The following is a 20,949-nucleotide window of genomic DNA, read 5'->3' on the forward strand; positions in this document are numbered from 1 at the left end:
GGCCAGGTCCTGAAGATGAAACTGAAATACTTTGGCCACCTAATGAGAAGGAGGGATTCACTGGAGAAGAGTCTAATGCTGGGAATGATTGAGGGCAAAAGAAGAAAGAGACGGCAGAGAATGAGATGGCTGGATGGAGTCACTGAAGCAGTAGGTGTGAGCTTAAATGGACTCCAGAGGATGGTAGAGGACAGGAAAACCTGGAGGAACGTTGTCCATGGGGTCACAATGGGTCGGACACGACTTCGCAACTAACAACAACAAGCCATCCAGAACTGAGAGCAGCCAGGGATAACTTCCACAACCCCAGAGGGTTAGCGGAGCAAGGCTTCCCCTTTCTCGGCCCTGGTTCTCCTCGGCAGCTCTTTTCTTTCTGCTCAGGCAAAAAAGGGAGGGGGCTGGAGAGCAACAGAAGGCAAGCAGGACTCCTGGGGACATCACAGGTATCATTGGAAGGTCCTCTCAGGCACTCTGGGCCTTGGCCCCTGCAGCAGGTGGGGTAGAAGAGAGGTGCTCAGGCACAGTGCCCATTTGCTCTCCAAAGCCACAGAGGTTGGAATGAGGAAAGATCAGGGCCATCCCAAGGTCCTGGGTCAACGTCACTTTCCGGTGGCATCAGCAGGCCCTTCTTTCACAGCAGAGATAGCCAGGTCAGTTAGAGAACCGGCAGCTGCCCGATTAGCATTATAGCTGATTTAGATCAGCGGATTCTGCAAAGCCATTTGCACCAAAGTTCAGCTTATGGTGCAAAGCAAGGCAGGCCCCAAGAAAATCATCATCTCAGCAATTCCTATGCTGAAGCAGCTCATAGCCCCAGTTGCCCCAGTTGCCAGGGCCTAAGCAGGCGCGAGGCCCCCACCCGGCAGAAGGGTCTTCCCAAGCAAACCAGCTGTTTGCCTCTGAAGCAGGGGAAAGGCGTGCTGCATTGTGTAGGCCAGGGGAAGTTTCAGCTGGTGGTCATGGCTGTAACTCAGAGAAGCAGATCCCGAAGGTTAATTGGGGCATCAATCTGAAATCAGTTTTGGCAAGAGATCCCTTTGGAACTGTGATGCCTCCCTGCTGTCTATGGACTGCCAATAACCCTAATGTGACAAGGCCACGGTCACTGGTTGTGCATTGCTCCTGAATCTGGAAGTGAGCAAAGGTGGTTTTACTCTCCAGAGGCTCAGCTTTTGCAGATGAATCCAGGGACAGCCTGGGGAGCAAGTGATCCTCTGGAAGTGGAAAGGCTCTTTCTTCAGCAGGCAGGGAGCCTGTTTTGGGGTTTGGGATCTAATAGGAAAGGGAAAGCAAGGACCTGGCAAGCCAGAAGATGGATGGTGACCTCTCCTGACCACAGGGGCATGAGAATCAGCACAGCCCTTTCCGTTAAGCCTCTGCCACGACAGGAATGCCACAAGGTCCAGGGCTGGGCCAGGCAGGTTTTGCAGGGCCAGAGCACGAGCTTTTAATTTGCAGTCATAGTGCCGCCCTTCCCCCCCAGTGCCAGAGAAGTCACCAAACTGGGGGTCTGGACTGAGAGGTAATGAGTATCAAGAGCCTTTCAAAGCACAGGAGAATGGCAACAGCCCAGACGCCCAAGGCTGCAGTTGGTGATTTGGGGCTTCGTTCTATTTTGGCTCAAGACTGATCTGGGGAACAAACTAAATCTAGCCTTCCCTGAGTATGTTGAACTTGCTCAAGCCACTCCTGTTTATTTATTTGATTCATGTACAGCTGCCCTTCTCACTACAGCAACTCTGGGTGGCAAACAGCACATAACAATAAAACATAACATCTGCAAAACTAAACAATTATGTTTGACCCAAATGCATTTATACATACACAGAAACTTAATCCCATTGTATTCGGACACTAAACAATTCACCTCACTATAAAACAATAAAGTGTAAAAGACGATGAAGTGAGTTAATTCAATGTTAACTTTGGGATTGCACATTATACAATTAACATTATATACAGATTGGGATTAAAGTTTTGATGTTTTGTGCCAAGGAACTATCTAATTTGAGTTTCTTTTTGGAATAATATTTTAACATACATTAAGTAGATGGATGTGAAAGTTTTCAAGTTACATTTGTCAATGTTATTTTGAACTATATTACAAAACTGTGGAACTTGATCACAGGGGTGTTTCTGAGGGGTTTATTTGTTGTGCAGAATAACCAAGAGAATTATATTGAGAGATTGGAAAAGTGGTCAGTAGCAAAGATTGTATTCAGGAAGTGTGACTTATCTATTTTTGAAAAGGCCGTTTCCCTCCTTTTGTTAATACTATTTCATAATTGTTGAATATTACTGTTTTTTTACACATTTTGTATACTATGGGGGCTTGGGGGTCATTTCTCTTTTAAATTTTCAATAAGAATTTTTTTGAAGAGGAGGAGGAAGAATTGAGATAAAAGTCATTTGCCAGAGCAGCCCATAAAAAAGGAGCCCCCAATGCCGACTGGGCTCTCCTCCTGCCCTTGTCCAGCACTCCCCCTCATGCCAACCCCCTCTGGAGAAAAAGCCCTTTCTTGGGGCGGGAGGGCAGGCTGTGGGCATCTAGGCCAAGGGAGGACAAAAGGGCCCAGCTGAGCTGGACAGCAAGTCCCTCCCCTCTCCAGCCTCTGCCTGTTCCCAAATAAGGGCACAAGCTTCAGAGGCTCCAGTGTCTGCTGGACCAGCCATGGAAGGGAGGGAGGGCCTGGCCCAGCTTCCCTTTGCAAGCATCTTCCCTCCCTCCCTGGGGAAAGGATCTCCCTCCCTCCCCCTGCCACTCTGGGTTGGACTGAGGCAGGCAGTAGCTGGCACACATTGACTTGCAGAGACAGTAATGGGAAGTGGGGGAGGCACATGGGAAGCCATATGCACACAGACATCTGTGGGGCCTGGGAGAAGGCCTTCGATAGCCAGATAATGCTGGGGGATCCAGAAGCTACAAGGACGGCCTGGATTGAGAGGGCTGCCGCAGGCCCAGTTGCCGGCAGGTGGGCTGAACATGTGGGACCCCTGACTTCCTGGTGGACCACGCAGATCTCCACCCCGGCAAGAAGGAAGCACAAAGTGCTGTTGGACTCCTGAAGCAGCTTCTAACCCGGAAAACCCACTCTGGGTCCCAGCTGAGTGTGGGGAGGGGGGAAACAGGACTCAGTGCCTCTATCTGACTGAGGGGGTTGCCTGAAACATGGAAAGGCTGGCTGGGGTCGGAATGGGGCAACTATTCCACGGACAACTCACCACGGCCAATTTGCTGTGACCAACTCACCGTGGGATAACTTGCTGCAGGACAATTTATTCTATTTCGTTATTTAAAATAAATAAAAAAATACTTTAATTTTTGCAATTCGCGTTTCATTCTGTCCCTCCTTTTGCATCCTTTAATTATTCTATTCCACTATTTCTTTGATATTAGTATAACTCTTGTCCCGGAGCAAGTTGTCCCACAGTTAATTGGCCATGGCAAGTTGGCCGTGGCAAATTGTCATAGACCCACCTGGAGTCACAGCTGTGAGACTTTAGTAAAGCCTGCTGCCTTCACCTCACCTCACCGGCTACAGGGGGGGCTGCTGAAGGATGGATTGGGCAAGGAACCCGTTTCTGAGTTTTCATGGCCCTGGATAATCAGGCAGACTGTGCCAAACATGCCCAGCCAGAAAAAATCTAGCCAAGAGTGTGCAAACACAGGCGCAGCTTCTGGGTGATGGCCAGAAAAGTCCAGAGCACTTTACAGGGGGCAAACTCTATCCTGCCAGGTTCTCTCTCACAAGGGTCCCAGTCAACATAAGGTCCCGTCTCCCCCACCCTGCTCTGGCAGAGGCAACAGTTGAGCTTCTGGGAGACAGAGCACTTTATTGTGGGGAGGCAGCCCAGCAGAGCCTGTCATCCATCAAGAGAGAGAAGTTCAAAAGGGCCCAGGAGACCTTCCCGGCAGGGTGGAGGTGGTTGAAGCCATGGAGCCAGTCCATCCTACTGGAGACAGGGAGACAGCAGCAAGTTCTTCCAGCAGCTCAGCCGTCTCTGCAGCTCTCCAGCATCACAGTCACTGTGGGACTTTGGGCCCCTGGTCCATGCTCCTCTGGCTGCTGGGACTTGTCCGGCGGAGAACATGTTCTGTTCTGAGACCTCTCAGCTTCTCCAGCAGCTCTCTGGTGAAGTCCTGGGGGTGGGGGTGGGGAGGAAGTTGAGTCCCACCATTCTTCTCCAGTAAGGTGGAGAAGATGTCTGACACTGGGGGAACCATATATGCTATATGCTAACTTTGTAAACTTTGTAAACCACTTAGAGAGGGCTGTAAAGCACTATGAAGCGGTATAGAAGTCTAAATAATAATAATAATAATAATAATAATAATAATAATAATAATAACAACAACAATAATAATAACAATAATAATAATAACCACCCCCCAAGAAAGGGATCTCCCTCCAATAGGGACTCCCAGGATCAAGAGCAACCAGATCCCCAGGAATTGCAAGGGAGCTCCTCAGGGAGTCATGGGTAGGAAGGAGGCCAGGGAGCCCAAAGAGTGAAAGGATGCCTTTCCTCAACTATTCCACAGCAGCTGGAAGTGCGGCATCTCTTTGGGAAAGCCAAACCCCCCCCCACTTGGCGGACATGCACGTTCCACAGGACCCAAAGCCAGTGATTGCTCAAAGTGGACACCCACCTCCGTGTTGTTGTGGCATGACTCCAAGGTGCCCTAGAAAAAAATTACAGTGAGGAACAGTCCCAAAGGATGGGCGGCCCAGCATTTATTTGTCCAGCCCTTTTAATTTCCAGCCTCTTTTTCAGCTTTACTCTTGAACTAAACCAGGAAAATCTCTTCCCTGGGCTCAGATCTAATTCACAGCCTTCTCTTTCACCGGTTCCCTTTTCTTCCTGTTCAGATCTAATTTCTATTTATTAACAAAATGGCACAGCCTAGGCTAACTCCGCATTAGGTATGCTTATTAGCAAATAGCGCAGGACGAGATGAATCTATGCCTCAATCTTGGTGCTCAGAAATTAGCACCAGCATGTTGTTAATGGGCATTAAGGCTCATTTAATCGTGAAAAAGAGCTTCACCTCTTAGAGCAGCAACTTCTTCAGAATTCAAAACAAGGAGTGGAGCTCTTTGTCTGCATAAGAGCCCCTGTTCACTCCACTGCTTGCTCTGTTTTAATGCTGCAACTGCTTTGTCCCTGCCCGGTTTATAAACTCAACATTTTCACCTCCCTTCTGCTCCTGCTGAGAGGACCCAGTCAAGGGTGCCGATTCAGGATTCTGAGTCAGCAGACCTGGTAATGTGAAAGCAGCTTACCTGTAATTTCTTGGCCCTCTCCTCATCTGTGTCCATCTCCAGGAGATCATCAATATTGACTTCATCTGGCATCTCATCTTCCTGCCACAAAATCAAAAAGGGTCAGGCTAAGGGGCTCTTGGAACAAGAGTTAGGAACAAGAGTTATGAGGTCTCACAAGAGGAAAGCTTTTTGACAATAGCCCAGGCTCTCTGACTTGTGCAGCTCTTCAGTGAAGCATTTCATAGTTTGAAAATAATCTAGAATGACAAAGCTTTCAAAGTTTTCAAAACCCAGACCCACCTGTATCCCCCTTTTTAGGCAAGACGAAGAGCATACCACCCCCGCATTATCCCAGAGATGTGGTTGCTGCTTTTCCTGGGAGCATAAGTACCCATTGCTCCTATTTTGCCCACCACGCGATAAGTAATTGATCCAGTTGGGAGAGCCTGGTTCCATCTGTACCCCTTAACAGAATAACAGAATTGGAAGGCACCTCAGAGGTCTTCTAGTCCAACCCCCTGCTCAAGCAGGAGACCCTATCTACACCATTCCAGACAAATGGCTGTTCAGTTTTCTTAAAAGCCTCCAGTGCAAAAACCTTTCTCTGCAACCTCCCTGTAAATATGCAGGGGGGAGGAAGAGGATAGTCACAGCACTGCTGCCCCTCACACCAAGAAGCCTCTGGATCAGAGCATCAACCTACCAGCTGAGCTGCTCCCCTCCCAGATTCCCTGGGGAGGCAAAAAAGCAACCCAGATGGTAACTCGCTCCTTTCATGGGAGGATTGGAGATGTCTCTTTTATAGCTAGGCCAGGCTCCCCACCCCCACCTCGAAGAATCCTTTCTAGGCAAGGAAAATATCAGCAACCGGAGGCGGGGATGCACATTCCTCCCTAGGAAGAGGCGGCGGCGGCGGCGGAGGAGGCCGGTGACCCTTCTCTGCAAGCCCATCTGCCACTTTTTCTGTGAGCCCGGAAGGTTGGCCTCCTTTCCAAGCCAAGGTACCCTGGGGCCAGAATGAATCTTGGAGCAGGGCAGATAGCAGCCCTCTGGTAGCTGAGGATGCAGCTCCCCTCATTCCAGCCTGAATTCGATAGGAGCCCATCTCTTGCTCAGTCTTGCCTGCTCCACAGCCAGATGGGCTCTTCCCATGTATTGAGTGAGGAGGGAATTTCAGAATTGCTCTCCAGATTCCAGGAAAAGCTGGGGCTCAAATATCTGGTGTTTTGTTTTGTTTTTTTATTTGATTTATATGCCGCCCTTCTCCGGAGACTCAGGGCGGCTTACAATGCGTTAAACAATGGTTCTCGGAAAGACGGCTGAATGGGGTGACTAAGGGCGACAGGCAGGGCCCACCCTGCAGCCCCCAGTCCATTGTATTTCTGAGTGCAGCTTCCCCTCTTGGCAGTTGCCACAAGTCTCTCTCCTGGTCCAGAACCACCAGCAACCTTCAGTCTCTTGAGCCTGAAAATCCCACCCAGCAAAACCAGCAGCAAGCAATAACCAGCAACCACCCTGGTGGACGCAAGGCTAGACCAAGGCCGCCGCTCACCAAAAGGATGGAGAGTTGCTGCTACAACTAAAGCGCCTCCTGGCAGCCTTAAAGGCAGATGTGCCTCCCAACAAGGCAGATGGCTCCCCAGTCCCTGAGGAGCACTAGCAGCTGGGAGGGAGGGAGGGGAGGGAGGGGGGGTCCCAAACAGCCTTAACGTTAACCCCATCGTGGCTTCGAGGAACCAGTTCAGAATTGAAGGCGGCCTCCCAGGAAGCTGAGGAAGGCTGCAGCTGCCTTTGGCCACAAAGGAGTCGCTCTGTCCCAGGCGGGCCGCCAGCGGTCCCCCGAGTTCTCTCGCTTAACCCGGCGTCTCCCTCACCCGTCCTCTGTACAGCTCCTCCAGCCGGCCGTCGATCCACGTTTCCGTGTCAAGGCGCCGCTGCAATTCCCGTCGGTCATACTTAACCGTGACCCGCGCTTGGCGCCTCTGGATGCCCGGGCTGGCTGTCCTTTCCGCGCGGCTGCCTCCGGGAGAGAGGCCGGGAGAGCGGGCCGGCGACGCACGCCCTAAGCGCCTCCCCACCCGATCCGCCGCCATTGATCGTTGCGCCAATTAGACGGGGCGTCCGCCGGCTTCCCGCGCCTTATAGCAGCCGGGGCGGAGCTCTGACTCCCAGACCCTCCCTCGGGGTAGGGGGCCGTCTTGGTCTGGGGGCAGAGGCGGGGCCCAACCGGTCTCCCGACCGTTCTTGCGGGCCTCCCTTTTCCAGAGCTGCTGCTGCTCTAATGGCCTTCCAGCAAAGCGCGGTCGCCTGGCCACTTCCCCCTCCTCCAGCCTTCCAAGTTTCTGAAATAACGCCGGCTGCTGAGATTTGGGCCCGGCATCCCCCCCACCCCACCCCCAAGCCCTTTGAATGTGTGGCCAGCACGGCCCTTCTCTTCTAGCGCCGGCCTGCCAAGTGCTTACCTTCGAATCTCCTCACCGGGCTCTGGTCCCACCTCTGGGCAAAGTCGGCCTTTGCCCCTTCGAGTTGCTGCCGCCAGACAGGGCAGGGGCAGGCCAAGCAACGCTGCTCAATTCGGGTCGTTTGACTCGGACTCAGGTTGAGAGAGAAAGCTGCCGGAGCTTTTTGGAGCGGCTTCATCGGCCCAGCGGGACGCCCAGCGGCCTCTTCCTTCTAGCTCCACCCCATCCCCGCCTGGCCCGTTCTGTCATTATGCAAGTACATTCAGGGCCACGACCCCCCGCCCTTCCCAAGAGGTGCAACTTCTTCAGAAAGCCTCCCTGACCACGTCGCGCTCCCAACACAACGGCTGTCCGAGCGCGAAACTTCGGCAAAAGGTAGGCCGGAATGCTGAAGAGGGAGGGGGAAAGGGCCGAAGGGAAGGGGCTCAGCACGCTCTTCGCAAGTCGGAGGGTGGAAGCCGGCGGAGGAGGCTTCCCACAGAAGCCATCCCGGAACTAGGCACCCGCGAGTGGGAGAAGAAATCAGGAGCAGTAGTCCAGACCGTAGCCCCGCCCTGACTACACCTGGCAAGTTTCTCCATCCGGGACTTTCCTACTTTGCAACCGGTGGGGCGCTCCATCACCACCACCACGTGATTGCTGCGCAGCCTATGCAAAATAGGTGGGCAGACAGGTGCGATAGCGATAGACGTCGGCCCCCGTGATTGGCGCCCGGAGAGCGATGGGCGTGGCCCACCTGCGGTGTTCGGTGGCCGTTGCGGCCCAGCGGGTAGCTTGGTCCGGGAGGACGGTGCGATGAGGCGCGAGAAGAATCTGGCGCTGTGGATCACGTTGGCGGCCGCTCTGGCGGCCGCAGAGTCGCCCCCAGGTAAGAATTCGCGCCCCGTGCTGCTCCCCTGAACGGTCTTCAGGAAGAGGCCTTCCGTCCGCCCCTTTGTAGCTTCAAATACGGTGGCCAGGCTTGGTTGCGGATCGTTGGGCGGGTTCCTGCGCTGTATCCGGGCCAGTGCCAACGCCCTGTGCCTCTCTTGGGCGCTCCGTCAGGTCTCTACAGCGCAGGCTGGTCTTGACGTGCCCCACCCGAAAGGATCGGCCGGCTGCGGATCGTTTTAGCCCCCCCTTTCCCTGCCCCGCTGGTCAAGGGTCCCAAATCCGGAAGCCTGGTCTCCCCTCCCTCCCCACCCCCACTCCTTTCCCAGCCACCTTTGGCTGCTGGGACTGGGAGAGGAGGGCCTCCTTTCTTCCCACCTAGACGGGCATCAGCCTGGTAGTTCCCCTGGGCTGGATGTGGCTTTGAAGCCGGGTCTGGACCACTTGCCAGACTGCCTTTGTCCTGCTTTGCTAGAGGGGTGGGCATTGCCAGATATGAAGATGGCAGCCTCTCGCCAGGCCTTTCTTGTGCCCATCAGGGCTTTAGGCACCTGCTGGCATGTTGTCCTGACCAAATGGGGGTTCTTGTCTTCTGCCAGGGTTGGGGGGACACGAAAGCATTTTCCTGGGCTAGAGCCAGGTGGGGGTAGTGGTGCCTGCCCTTCTGATAAATTCCCAGGGATGAGAGGTTGTTCAGTGAAATCTGATCTGGTGGGATGGGCCAACCAGCCCTGAACCGGTTCAGCCTGTTCGGGTGAGGTCTGCAACTTGTGCCTGAGTCACCTGCCTCCCTGCCGTTGTCTGCTGGAGGAAGCTGATGCCAACTGGACTTCCTGTAAGAAAATGCTCCTTCTGGCCCTGCTGGCATCGCTTCTGTGCCTTTGGACAGTGGGTGCTTTCACCTGCCTTTTTTGCAAGTGGCCACAGGGCAGACCCCAAACTTGGAGCAAAGAGGAGGTAGCAGAATCCTCTCTCTGCAGTCAAGAGCTGAGGATCTTCCTTGCGCTTTCTCTTGCTGTGGGAGGTTATGGTGGGCCAATCTGTGGCTCCTTGCCAGCAGCAATCTGGATGGGATCCTCGGGTCACAAATATTGCACCAGGGGAGCAAAGCAGGAAATTAAGGCTTCCTTTTCTGAAGCTCACAATCTGCCCCATTATTTCTGCACAAAATCTCTTAATTCTGTTCATCTGAAAAATGGCCATCTTAGCCCCTTGCAACATTTCATTCAGGTCAGTCATAAACTGAAGACTCTTATATCCATGACATAGCTATATGCCTGAAGCTTCAAACTCATTCCAAGTTAAGGAGGGTTTCAAATTAATCCAAGGGGGATTTGGACCCTTTTCAATTTGGGTCCTGACCTAAAACTAATGAGGTTATGGACAGAAGTTTTGTATGCATCTCACAGTGAAAAGGCCTAGGGAATTGCAGTTACAGTGCGATAATTCCCACGCCAAGCAACACATGTTGCTGAATGAGTTTCTCCTCTGCTCTCCAAAGGCCTCCCCCTCACACCACAGCCCTCTCTTCTTTCCAGGTGCATAGGTTACCTTTCCCCACTTCTGCCCTTGGAAATTGCTTCTCCTGCAGATTTTATTTCTGTGTAATTCCAAAAGCTAACTATGGGTTCTGATCTCTTTTCCTTTCGTGGGTCACTGGGGGGGGGGGATAGGAATCTGCACAGACACACTGTTTGCAAGACTTGAGACTTAGACCTCGGAAACAGGGTGTTTGCAGGACATCAACCAGAGGGAGGGAGGCGGTAATCCAGAACATTTCCAGAAGAGATGCATTTGAGCCTGGCCTGCCTCAGCCTTCCTACTCTGAAAGCCCCCCTAACCCTAACCCAGCTACATAGTGGGAAATTGGCCATACCAGGTTGCTGGAAAATCTAAACTGCAGCTGTGGCACACATGGACTATCGTGTGGTGGTCAGGATCCTGTGGGATTTGCTTATGGCAAATCCACTCAGCAGGTGCCATCGCTGACTATTGGGGGTGAATCTTTGCCCCCCACAGAGAGGGCTCGCAATCTGGGTGTCCTCCTGGATGCACGGCTGTCTTTAGAAGAGCATATGACGGCCGTGGCCAGGGGGGCCTTTTATCAGGTTCGCCTGATTTGCCAGTTGCAGCCCTTTCTGGATCGGGACGCCCTGCACACGGTCACTCACGCCCTTGTCACCTCCCGGCTGGACTATTGTAATGCTCTCTACATGGGGCTCCCCTTGAAGAGCACTCGGAGGCTCCAACTGGTCCAGAATGCGGCCGCGCAGGTAGTTATGGGTGCAACTCATTGCGCCCACGTGACACCCCTCCTGCGCGAGCTGCACTGGCTCCCAGTGGTCTTCCGGGTGCGATTCAAGGTGTTGGTTACCACCTTTAAAGCACTCCATGGCATAGGACCCGGGTACCTTCGAGACCGACTTCTGCCACCAATAGCCTCCCACCGACCAGTCCGCTCCCACAGAGAGGGTCTCCTCAGGGTGCCATCGGCCAAGTTATGTCGGCTGGCGACACCCAGGGGGAGGGCCTTCTCTGTGGGAGCCCCAGCCCTGTGGAATGAACTGCCCCCGGAAATAAGTAAGATCTCCGATCTCCGGGTGTTTCGCTGCGCACTGAAGACCCTGTTGTTCCGCCAGGCCGGGCTATCAACATAACGATTTTAAATTGGGGTATTTTAAATTTTTGGGATTTTAATTGGAGCCTAATTATTTAATGATTTTAAATTTTAATCGTCGTTTTGTTCTGTGTTTTTAAATAGGCTGTACACCACCCTGAGTCCTTCGGGAGAAGGGCGATATAGAAATAAAATAAAATTATTATTATTATTATTATTATTATTATTATTATTATTATTATTATTATTATTATTATGCTGGTGGGCAAGGAAAGTGATCCAGAGAGGCAGCGTTCCTTTCCTTGGTTGGCTTCACCAGTGGGGAAATGCAGAATCTTAGGGTGCTGTGGTCTTCCCACTTGTACCCTCCCCCCAAACGACAGCTATTTCTTGCAAAGAAGTTGTTTCCCATTCTCCTGGGACAAATGGTCACGTGCATAGATAAGGACTTTCCACTAGAAGAGTTTCCTACAATCAGCTCTAGAATTAGGAAAATACTTTAAATATTCAGTAATAGAATAAAAATGTAGGGCAACTATTCATCTGCTCTGAGTGAAAAGTTCAGAAATGCCAGCCCTGCCAATACCTGAAATATATTTGCAGAAAAGCCAAGGAAGAATTTTCAGAGTTTGAGTTTTGAATGCTATTTCCCCCAAGCAAAGTACCACTGTGACTGTTTTATTAAGGCAAGTTGACTTGCACAGAGGGGTATCCCAAATTTATCTCTGCAAGATCAGCCTTCTGAGGCAGAGGGGATGAAGGATCCCACTGGCCCAAGTTCAGCATCCCATTCATAACTTGTGGTTCACAATCCTACTTGCCTTTCCAGACCAATCTGGGTGGAGTTGCCCTGGGCTCTTGGCACCCAGAGTGGGCAGCAGCTAAATGTGGCAGTGGCCCTAAATGCCATCAGAAAAATATTGAGTGTGGAGGCCACCGGCCTCTCTGAAGCTGCTTCTTTCCACAAACCTCTCTTTATTTTCAGATGGATGCCACTCGCCCAAGACGGTGGGCCCCTGTCGGGCATCCTTCCATCGGTGGTGGTACAATGCCACAAGTCAAACGTGCCAGGAATTCATTTTTGGGGGTTGCAAAGGCAATGCCAACAACTTCTTCTCCGAACAGGACTGCTTCCAGATGTGTATCAGAGGTGAGCATCAATAAAGGAGAATATTTGTAGGTCAGGGTTGAAATGAGAGTCCTTGTTACTCCCTGAGCTTGGTTTCTCTGAAGACATTTTATTATTCAAACTAGGTAAAATCATCAGTGCTAGTCTAGCACTGACTAGCATTGGTGATATCTAGTTGGGTAATGAAACGTCTGCAAGAAAACAACCTAGCTCAGAGAGCACCACCCCACAGGTGAGCATGCCAGAGAGTTGCCAGAGAGATTTGGGGTAAAGTGTATTTGGGAACACAACACTTGCCGCTGCTTTCCTCTTTTCCTACTGCTGGGACCCCCTGCCACTACAACGGTTTGAGGCTCCCGCTGCCTTTCTCCCCTTTGTGCTTTGTGGCTTATGCTACACCCAAATTCTCAGCCCCGAGAGGAAGCAGCCTGTGTTTCTCCTGCCTTCAGAGCACCTTGTGCTGGAAGTGGGAGTCCCCAGGACCTGGCATCCCCAGTTGGTTCCCAGCAAGGGGTGTGCTCCAGGTCACCCTCCAGAATGCAGCTTAAAACTTAACAACTTTAACACAGAGAAAAGGCTGAGATCTCCCCAGGAGATTTTGTCCAAGGCTGCTCCGCCAGGAGTGTTCCAGGTCAGGTCAAGCTCTTTGGTGAGTCTGCCGCCAGAAGACCATTGCTCTGGGTCTCTGATGCCAGAATTCTCTTGACTTCCAGGTGGGGCTGCAGAGGCAACAGTGGTGCGTGGAGGGCCAGCCACTAAAGGTAAAAGTCCTGGGTTCATGCACGAGGCTAGAAGAATGGACAGAAATTGGGAGCTAAAGCAATTGCTCTCTGAGCTTGGGTGGGCTGGAGGTTGGGGTCTCTGAAAATCTGTAGCCCTTTAATAATGCTGCCTTGGTGACCAAATTCTCTGCAAGGGGATGTTTTCTACAGCCTCACCAAAGCCAGAGATTTCTTGAGGTGTTCCTGCAAGTTAAGTCTTACCTTGTTTGGCACTCGCTGCCTTTTGGAGAGTGGGGCAGATGAGCCTCTAGGACCTTTGGTGTGCATATTAGGGGTGCCCATGCCTGGGAAGGGGGGAGTGGCTTGGAAGAGTCAGCTTTGCCAAGGATGATCACTGGTCTTCAGCCTCTGGCCAACTGCTCTGCTTTTCTCCCAGTGGCTACACCAAGAGCCGGACATCACCCAGAGGCCTACGAAAATAAGCCTGGCTTCAGAGGTAAGAGGGAGCCTTTCTTCCCTGGGCCCTGGACTCTCATTTTCCCTTCAGGCGACTCTCCAAACTATCTCTTTTCCCCTAGAATTCTGCGCTGCGCCCCGGGTGGTAGGTCCCTGCCGAGCCTCCTTCCTCCGTTGGTACTTTGACCTCGAGAGCCAGATGTGCAAGAAGTTTGTCTATGGGGGCTGCCGTGGCAACAAGAACAACTATCTCTTTGAGGAGCACTGCTGGAGCCAGTGCACAGGTGATGGAGGTAACCTCTTGCCCTTCCCACACAGTTGGCATGCCCTCCCACCCCACCTCCCAAGATCCAACGTGATTTGGAAAAGTCCATGCTTCCCCCACACGACCCCCAAAAGGGCAGCTGGGACTCCAGATCACTCCTCCCCAAACTCCCCACTTTTCACCGGTTCCTCTTTGTCTTCTCCCGGCTTCAGAGACAACCGAAGAGCCAGGAGACACAGATGCACACCCTCGCCTCCCGTCCGAACCCTTCAGCTTCTCCACCAGAGGTATGTAGCTAGCCCTCAGCTGAGACTGCAGGGACTCCCACGAGGGAAGTGGGATCTCCCACTGCACCTTGGTTTTGTGGCCAGCTCAATCCAAGAAGGGCCTGGGTTTTCTGGGACATCTTGGCAGGGCTGTCCTTGGTGCTGCTGGTACAATAGCTCCACAGCAGCTCTTCTGAGGTGGGAAGGGCTGCCGACTCCCTCATTGTGCTACTGCCACAGCTTCTCCAGGGAAGGGAATCCCATTGTGCGCGTGTTCCCTTCTGTCCATCACCCTCGGTGGTAAGTTCTCATTCTGGATAAGGAGGCGCACAGTACTAGTTGCCTTGCCAACCAAGCAAGTAGCAGGGAGGCTCCCCCGCCTTCCTGAAAGCAAAGCCCCTTCCCCCACCTGATCCTTTGCCTCTTTCTCTTCTCCAGCTGTGATCCTTGCAGTCCTTCTGGCCATCCTGGTGACTATCCTGCTGGGCTCGATGGGGGTTTTCTTTGTCAAGATCTGCCGGAAGAACCCGGACTTGTCAGTGGGAACGGTGTGGAGCACACTGGATGACAAAGAGTATCTGATGAGCAATGCCTACACCCTCTGAGCGAGAGAGCTGCCTCAGTGGGAACCAAAGCAGCATGTAAATACAGCAGCAGGCAGCTTTACCCTGCAGGGCTTTGATAGGGAAATATCCCTTTCCCTGGGAACGTCCCACTCCTCTTCCCCCCCCCCGCCCATCACCCTTTCCAGTACACGGGGGAATTGGCTCAGCTGCTCCACAGGAGTCCAAGAGGAGCTGCGGGCAGTGCCCCCCTTTCAGAGCCAGCGATGACGACTCCTCGCTTGACCCAGAGCCCCCCTTGCCTTCCCTCTGGTGAATAGGCTCTACATAGCCCTGCCTCACTTGGGCCCTCTCAACGCAATGGGAGAGCTCCTGGGAATCCCCTGCTGAAGCCGCCGGTGATTCCCTTAGCTGAGTCCCGCAGAGGCGGCTCAGATGGGTGGGCCTGTGCCCTGCACACGTTAATCGTTGGGGAAAGGAGTGGTGGAGCTGCCGAAGCCATTTTTCTTCAGGAGGAAGAAAACTTTTGGGGTGTTCACACCCGTGTGCTTCTGCAGAATTCCTCCAGTGCACCCGAGACTCAAAGGTACCATCTTCCCTCTCAAGCTGGGCTGGGCTAACTACCACAGCCATGCATTTCCCAGGGGGGTGGGAGAACAGGCTATGTAAAGTAGTGCCTGCAGGGGGCTCTACAGCAGCTTCTACCAGAGCCCTGTGAAACCCCATTTCCCTGGGGGAAAGGAATGCTGAGTATCCCAAATATGGCTATGCCAGTGCAGCCGGCAGAATGTAAGAGCCCCCAATCGGGGGGCCAGGAAGGGAGAAAAGCAAGGTGTAAGGACCCTAAAAGCAAGGTGTCCCACCCCCCTTGTTAGTTCATTCCTCAGTATACCTTAAGCTCAGCTCTCTTCCAGGACCTTCCCTCCAGTGCCTCCCCCCCTTTCTTTGTTGGGGCTGCCCAGTTTTGCTTTCCAGTGTGCCAGATGGTTTTCTTGAGATTATCGAGTGCCACAGCTGCAACCATTTTTCCAAAGACACTCAGGTGAGGCCACCTTTGACTAACAGGCCCACCTTAATGCCTCTGGCTTGGCAAGAAAGCAGAGAGAGGAGCTGGAGGGGGCACTGTGGCAACCGAAGGCCTTGGATTGCACCATTGGTTACAGCTGCCAGCAGTTCCACCGCATGCTTCCCTTCCTACTGGGAAAGGTTGTGTTTCCAATCTGAGGGGGACTTTCAAGAGCGGCTCCAGCGAGCACAGCTGCTGCAAAGGCATCTCACTGAGCAAGCTTCTACATAACCAGCTTTAAATGGGTTTTATATTTTTTTAAAAAACAAATCAAAACTTGATTGTATTAAATCTTGAGGGATTCTTTTAATTCTTTTTAGTAATGAGTGGACTCTAAATAAAAGAGTAAACTTTTGTACAACGAATGCTTTAGTACTAGGGGGCTACTGGCCAAGGGCTGCAGCCCAGAAGGCATCGGAAGAGGCCGGCAGCAGCTCCCAAGTCCTTATCCTGCCCAACTAAGGCTGCCCTTTGCCCATTCAGCGCAGGCAACAAAGGTAGCTGCTACTCCCTGGAAAGCCCCTGTTGCAAAACAGGCTTGCCTGCCACAAGAAACCTAACTGCTTCTCTTTCCCACGCTCTTCCAAACATTTCCCCAAGTGGCTGAAGCACAACCGTTTTGCTCCTGACCACATGTGGCAGGCCAGGGCAGGACAGGGCAGGACAGGCCAACCCCTTGGGGGACAGAAGGTGGCAGATAGAAAATGCCTTCCAGTACCTCTCTCAAAATGACAGAGCACGCACACTGCCTCCCACATTTTATTTGGTTTGTGGCAAGCAGGAAATTCCATATCCTGAAGGGACTGGAAAGCAGGCTTTTCCCAGCTCCTCTGCAGGAGTGACCAACCCGGCTGGACAGGAACCAGACAGAAAAGAGCGGGACAAGTAAATGTCCTGAGCCAAATCAAGGTGGGAGCAGTGCAAACTGCCAGGCCCCTTGCAAACAAGGACTGGGGAGCTGTGAATTAGGGCCCAGAAATGCCCATTTGCCCTACTCTGTCTTCTGCACAACCAGGGTGGCCAGGGAGATGGGACTGGTTGGAAATGGTGGGTGGATGTGGGGGGCACAAAGCAGCTGCCTGAGCAAAGCATCAGTAGATGAGGTGAAAGGTCAGCCAGTACATGAGGAGGGGCTGCAGCCCAGCCACAGCCATGGTCAGGTACATGCGCACTTGGTTCTGGGTAACCTGCCTCGGGACCCCTTCAGTTGCCTCTGACAGGATCTTCAGGCGCAGCGAACGGATCTGGGAGAAGAAGGATGGATGAGAGAAGCCCACTAGGAAAAGTCAGTGTAGGCAGGTGGCCAAGGACCCGCAACAGTTGAGGGGAAGGCCGCCCATCCACCCGCAACACGAGCCCAGCATGGTAGCTTCCCTCTTACCGTAAACACAAAGATGGTGACACAGCACCAGCCGAGCAGCATGTAATAACCAGGCTTCCCAAACACCAGCCCTGCCAAGAGGCCTGCAATCATACTGGCAAGGAGAAAAAGATGGGTCAACCTCACTACCAATCCAGCTTCCCTCCGCCCCGGCCAGGATGCAAGGGTCCCAAGCTCCTCACCCTACATATTTGTAGCCTGAGAAGGCGACCAGATCGATCGGGGTCAGTGCGGTGTTGACAGCCACAAGGTAGAGGCCGAGCAGAACGGCCAGCACCTCCACGATGAGCCACGCCAGGGTGGAGCTTGCCAGCAAGCCCAACAGGTCGGGGGAGAACCTGCAAGCAGCAAGAGTGGAGAGGGGGCTCCGGGCAAGGGAAGGGGAGCTCGGTTGGCTCGGGTGCCCCCACCAGCCTCACCGATTCTGCGTGCCCAGCGCCAGCCCAGCCACCAGCAGGTAAGTGATGAAGGCCATGACTGTGGAGGAAGCAGAGGAGGAGGAGGAGGAGGAAGGGGGGGCGGCCCTGCAGCCGGGACACCGCCCCTCCCCCACCTGCCCGGGCCCTACCTGGAATGTAGAGGTCGGGGGCGTTGACATCGAAGCGGGGCGCCACGGGGGGGTCCTGCTGGTAGCGCACCTGCCAGTCCTGCCGAGACAGACAGAGAGACAGACGGAGGGGGGAGGGGGCGGGAAGGGGGGAGGGAGGATCCCTCGCCCGCCCCCCCCCCGCTCACCTGGTGCCCGAAGGGGAAGAGCAGCCGCGCCAGCTTCTGCCCCACGTACCGCGTGTCCACCGCGAAGTAGCACTGCAGGCGGCGCAGCGGCACCAGGCGCTCGGCCTGCGGGGAGACGCGGGTCAGGCGGGCGGCGCTCTGCACATACTCGGCAGATGCCCGACACCGGCATCGTCACTCACCAGCGCCCTCCCCCGCCAGGCCAGGCTGCTCCCGTAGGCCGCGGCCAGGTTGGAGAGCGGGTCCGGCCGCGGGGGGCGCCCGCTCGGGTCCTCCGAGAGCCGCGGCGGGGCGGCGGGCGGGCGGCGCTCGGCCGGCGCTGCGAAGGGAAAACCGGGTCGGCCTTCAGGAGGCGCGGAGAGACCCCCCCCCGGGCCCTCCCTCCCTCCGAGCCCCCCGGGGCCCCCCGCGACACCCACGCGCGCGCGCGGCCCCTCCTGCCGGGTCGCCCTCCATAGCTGGGCGCTGCTTTGGGCGGAGCAATGGGCGGTCCTGGAGGCGAGGCACGTGAGGCCACCGTCGCTCCGGACAGGCAGGCCGGTTGCTGGGATACCGCTTGACGTCACCGAGGCCCCGCCCGCTTGGCGGTGGCAATGACGTCACCGCGCACCAAGCCGTCCCGCCCGGAGGCGGTTCCCGTCGGTGGGGGCGAGGAAGGGAGGGCCACCCGCGGTTTCGGGGTCTGCTCCGGGCAGCCCAGAGACGCTCGAGGGGAGGAACCGGCTCAGCGAGCGGCTCTGGGTTCATGGTAGCCGTGAGAATGATTTCTCAGACGGTTTTGCCTGCGACGACTCCGCGCGGCTGCGACAAGCGAGCCAAGGAATTCCAACAGCGACGGTGAAAGCTAAGGATGGCGAGTGCAACGAAGTGCGGGGTCGCCTCCCTCGCCAAAGGCCTGGGTGAAAAGCAGGTCGTGGCGTCTAAAGAGCAGCGGCAGAAGCTCGTTCCGGAGGGCAGAAGGACCGTTTCTAGGTCCTGATAGCTGGCATGTTTTCATTGAAGGAACCTGCAGCGTCCCATCCCTGCAGGAGTGAATGGGATGGATATACATGATGGGAGACAGGTGATCCCTCAAGTAACCTAGCACCCACCACCTTGAAGGCTGCCTGGAAGTAAGCCAGCAGTCAATATAGCTTGCAAAGCAGGGGTGGGCAAATTGAGGCATGCCCATCACTGCTCTCGCTACTGAATTCTGGGACCAGTTGAAGTTCCCAGGTCCTTTTCAAGGGAGCCTGTTTACAGTGCATCACAGTAGTCAAGCTTAAGAAGGCTAGAACATGAGTGCCTGTCGAAAGGGCCCCCAATCTAGGAAAGGCCTTCCTGGCTCCAACTGACACAGAACGGGAAGAACTTCAGGTGGCACACCTTGAAGGGGCATATGCTACCTCACTCAAGTCAAGGCAGGGTCAAACCATTCCTCTCCATCCAACCCGCCTAAATTCCTGACACTGGGACAGAACCTTGCCACCCTGACTTGACTGGACCTGGGGATCTCCCACCTTTAGCCATGAGTCAGGCTGCAGTGCCCATTTGGGACTGGCAAGCTGCCTGGATTCTCAGCTCCTGCTTGAAGAACAGATGGCAGTTCTGGCCAGGAAGGTCTTCAGGCAGTCTTTACATGGGGCATCTTGTGGGTGGGCTACTCAGAAGCTGCACTTAGCCAGTGTGTGGTGGCATAAGTAGTGATGCCCAAGTGGCATCCCTGCTCCTGGGTGCAGTTGCAGGTTCTGTCAAGCGCAATGTAGGGCCTAGGTATCAGCTACAGCCACTGCCTGACCTGCACAGCCTGACAGGCTTCGCTTGTTTGATTAAGTCAGTCTTCTTTCTTGCTGCATTGGCCTCTCAAGATCTGCATGCCCACCCCTTTCAAAGAGGCTTAAATACCCAGCCTTTCCCAGGGCTCAGGTCAGTAAATGGGCAGGCCCCTTTAAGCCAGGGAACAGGCACGCGGTTGTTTTGATTTGCTCCCTCCCAGGGGCGGTCGTTCTTTTCTTATATGAAGCATCCAAGAGTCATTCCAGATTTGGGTTCCTTAGACATTTAATGGCTAAATAATAGCCCCTGCATCAGGCTTTCCAAGGTCAGACTGTTGTCCCCATTTTGCAGGTAGCCATCTTCTCTGTGTCCTGTGACCATCTGGTTGAAGCTGTTGAGAACCCGGCAGTTGTGTTAAGCGGCTCTTACTTGGGGAGTTCTCCTTTCACGGCTGGGCTGGTGCCCCAAGGTTTCAGCAGCTGCTGTTCCTTCAGATTCTTCTTGTGAGGGAGAGCCTTGCTTTGCTTTCTGCAAGAAGCCCTTGTTGATGGGGAGCGCATGGCATCAGCCCTCCACGGGTGTCAGTGGGTCTCAGAAGGAGGATTCACTTTCAGGCAGTTTGGTGGGTTCTGGGGACCATGCTGGGGGGCTCTAAGTGGCACAGAGAGCCATAGGCTCCCTTTCACTGGGTCTGGTGGAATTGGGGAATCAGTCCTTCTGGAACAAGCACTCGGGCCCTCACAGGCTGTTCATGTACACATGCGAACACTCTGGAAATGTCCACATGAAAGATGAGAGTGAATGTTGGAAAATAAAAAATGATGTTGAGGGATCTGCTTCACTTTTTACTTGTATGTACACTGAGAGCTTATGCACCGGAGATAAATTCCTTGGCTGATAAAGAATTATCATTCTAATTCTTTTGCTCCCCACTCTGACTGCTGTTGCTGGGGATCCTTTTTCTCTGCCTGGTGGCTCTTCCTGTTCTCCCCAGGGTCCTGAGGCTTCCTTGCTAGCAAGCCTCTCACCAATTTCCCAGTTCCTGTTTTCGCACTTGCTTCCTGCCTAGAGCACACCCACAATCCTGAAAGGGGAGGGGGGAATGCCACCCGCCCCAAGACCTCCGGAGGCTAGTGAGCTCTTTTTTCTGCTCCTCTTTTATAACATCCCCCCCTCCCACATTCTGGGAGGTGGCAAGGACCAAAGCCAAGGACAGGAGAAGGGCAGCAGTGAAGCACAACGGCTTTGGATCAGTAGTCCATCCAAGTGCCCACCACCCTTGCTTTCTCCAAAATCTGACCCTCCTGGGGTGAACTCCAAGGGTTGGCTTTAATCTGTTAGCCTGCGTCAGGGTGAGGTGCCCAGGGCCCCTGAACATGTACTCGATGTTGAGCG

The 20,949-nt window shown here is 53.9% G+C and overlaps 3 protein-coding genes across 9 annotated transcripts; 1 reads left to right on the top strand and 2 right to left on the bottom strand.

The window, feature by feature from the left end:
• Positions 1–1,664: 1,664 nt before the first annotated feature.
• PPP1R14A (protein phosphatase 1 regulatory inhibitor subunit 14A) lies at positions 1,665–7,488 on the bottom strand. Of its 3 annotated transcripts, none has more exons than XM_034438390.3 (4): positions 7,142–7,484; positions 5,286–5,366; positions 4,652–4,684; positions 1,665–4,141 (listed from the first exon to the last, which is right to left on the bottom strand). In XM_034438390.3, exons 1-4 carry the CDS (start codon positions 7,358–7,360, stop codon positions 4,025–4,027), a joined length of 450 nt encoding a protein of 149 aa, XP_034294281.1. In that variant the 5' UTR covers positions 7,361–7,484; the 3' UTR covers positions 1,665–4,024. The 3 variants fall into 3 exon arrangements, with proteins under 3 accessions (XP_034294281.1, XP_034294283.2, XP_034294282.1); XM_034438392.3 differs by lacking the exon at positions 7,142–7,484 and adding an exon at positions 5,568–5,852; XM_034438391.3 differs by lacking the exon at positions 4,652–4,684 and having other exon boundaries at positions 7,142–7,488.
• A 7-nt stretch (positions 7,489–7,495) lies between these two features.
• On the top strand, positions 7,496–16,038 carry SPINT2 (serine peptidase inhibitor, Kunitz type 2). Of its 2 annotated transcripts, none has more exons than XM_034438388.3 (7): positions 7,496–8,597; positions 12,202–12,366; positions 13,059–13,106; positions 13,504–13,563; positions 13,646–13,816; positions 14,001–14,075; positions 14,493–16,038. In XM_034438388.3, the coding sequence occupies exons 1-7, from the start codon at positions 8,525–8,527 to the stop codon at positions 14,657–14,659; spliced, it is 759 nt and encodes a 252-aa protein (XP_034294279.1). In that variant the 5' UTR covers positions 7,496–8,524; the 3' UTR covers positions 14,660–16,038. The 2 variants fall into 2 exon arrangements, with proteins under 2 accessions (XP_034294279.1, XP_034294280.1); XM_034438389.3 differs by having other exon boundaries at positions 7,508–8,597; positions 13,646–13,807.
• Positions 12,435–19,680, bottom strand: LOC117677855 (protein YIF1B-B). 4 transcript variants are annotated; one of them, XM_034438387.3, is made up of 12 exons: positions 18,219–19,680; positions 17,982–18,118; positions 17,800–17,904; positions 17,633–17,711; positions 17,484–17,541; positions 17,247–17,402; positions 17,065–17,158; positions 16,875–16,927; positions 14,464–14,568; positions 14,143–14,367; positions 13,329–13,537; positions 12,435–13,133 (listed from the first exon to the last, which is right to left on the bottom strand). In XM_034438387.3, the coding sequence occupies exons 1-9, from the start codon at positions 18,544–18,546 to the stop codon at positions 14,562–14,564; spliced, it is 1,017 nt and encodes a 338-aa protein (XP_034294278.2). In that variant the 5' UTR covers positions 18,547–19,680; the 3' UTR covers positions 12,435–13,133; positions 13,329–13,537; positions 14,143–14,367; positions 14,464–14,561. The 4 variants fall into 4 exon arrangements, with proteins under 4 accessions (XP_034294278.2, XP_034294277.2, XP_087732250.1 ...); XM_034438386.3 differs by lacking the exons at positions 12,435–13,133; positions 13,329–13,537; positions 14,143–14,367; positions 14,464–14,568 and having other exon boundaries at positions 15,965–16,927; XM_087876124.1 differs by lacking the exons at positions 12,435–13,133; positions 13,329–13,537; positions 14,143–14,367; ... (1 more) ...; positions 17,484–17,541; positions 17,982–18,118 and having other exon boundaries at positions 15,965–16,927.
• Positions 19,681–20,949: the final 1,269 nt, after the last annotated feature.

The sequence above is a fragment of the Pantherophis guttatus genome, chromosome 10 (genome assembly GCF_059756535.1).
Source record: "Pantherophis guttatus breed Tessera chromosome 10, ASM5975653v1, whole genome shotgun sequence".
Taxonomy (NCBI): Eukaryota; Metazoa; Chordata; class Lepidosauria; order Squamata; family Colubridae; genus Pantherophis; species Pantherophis guttatus.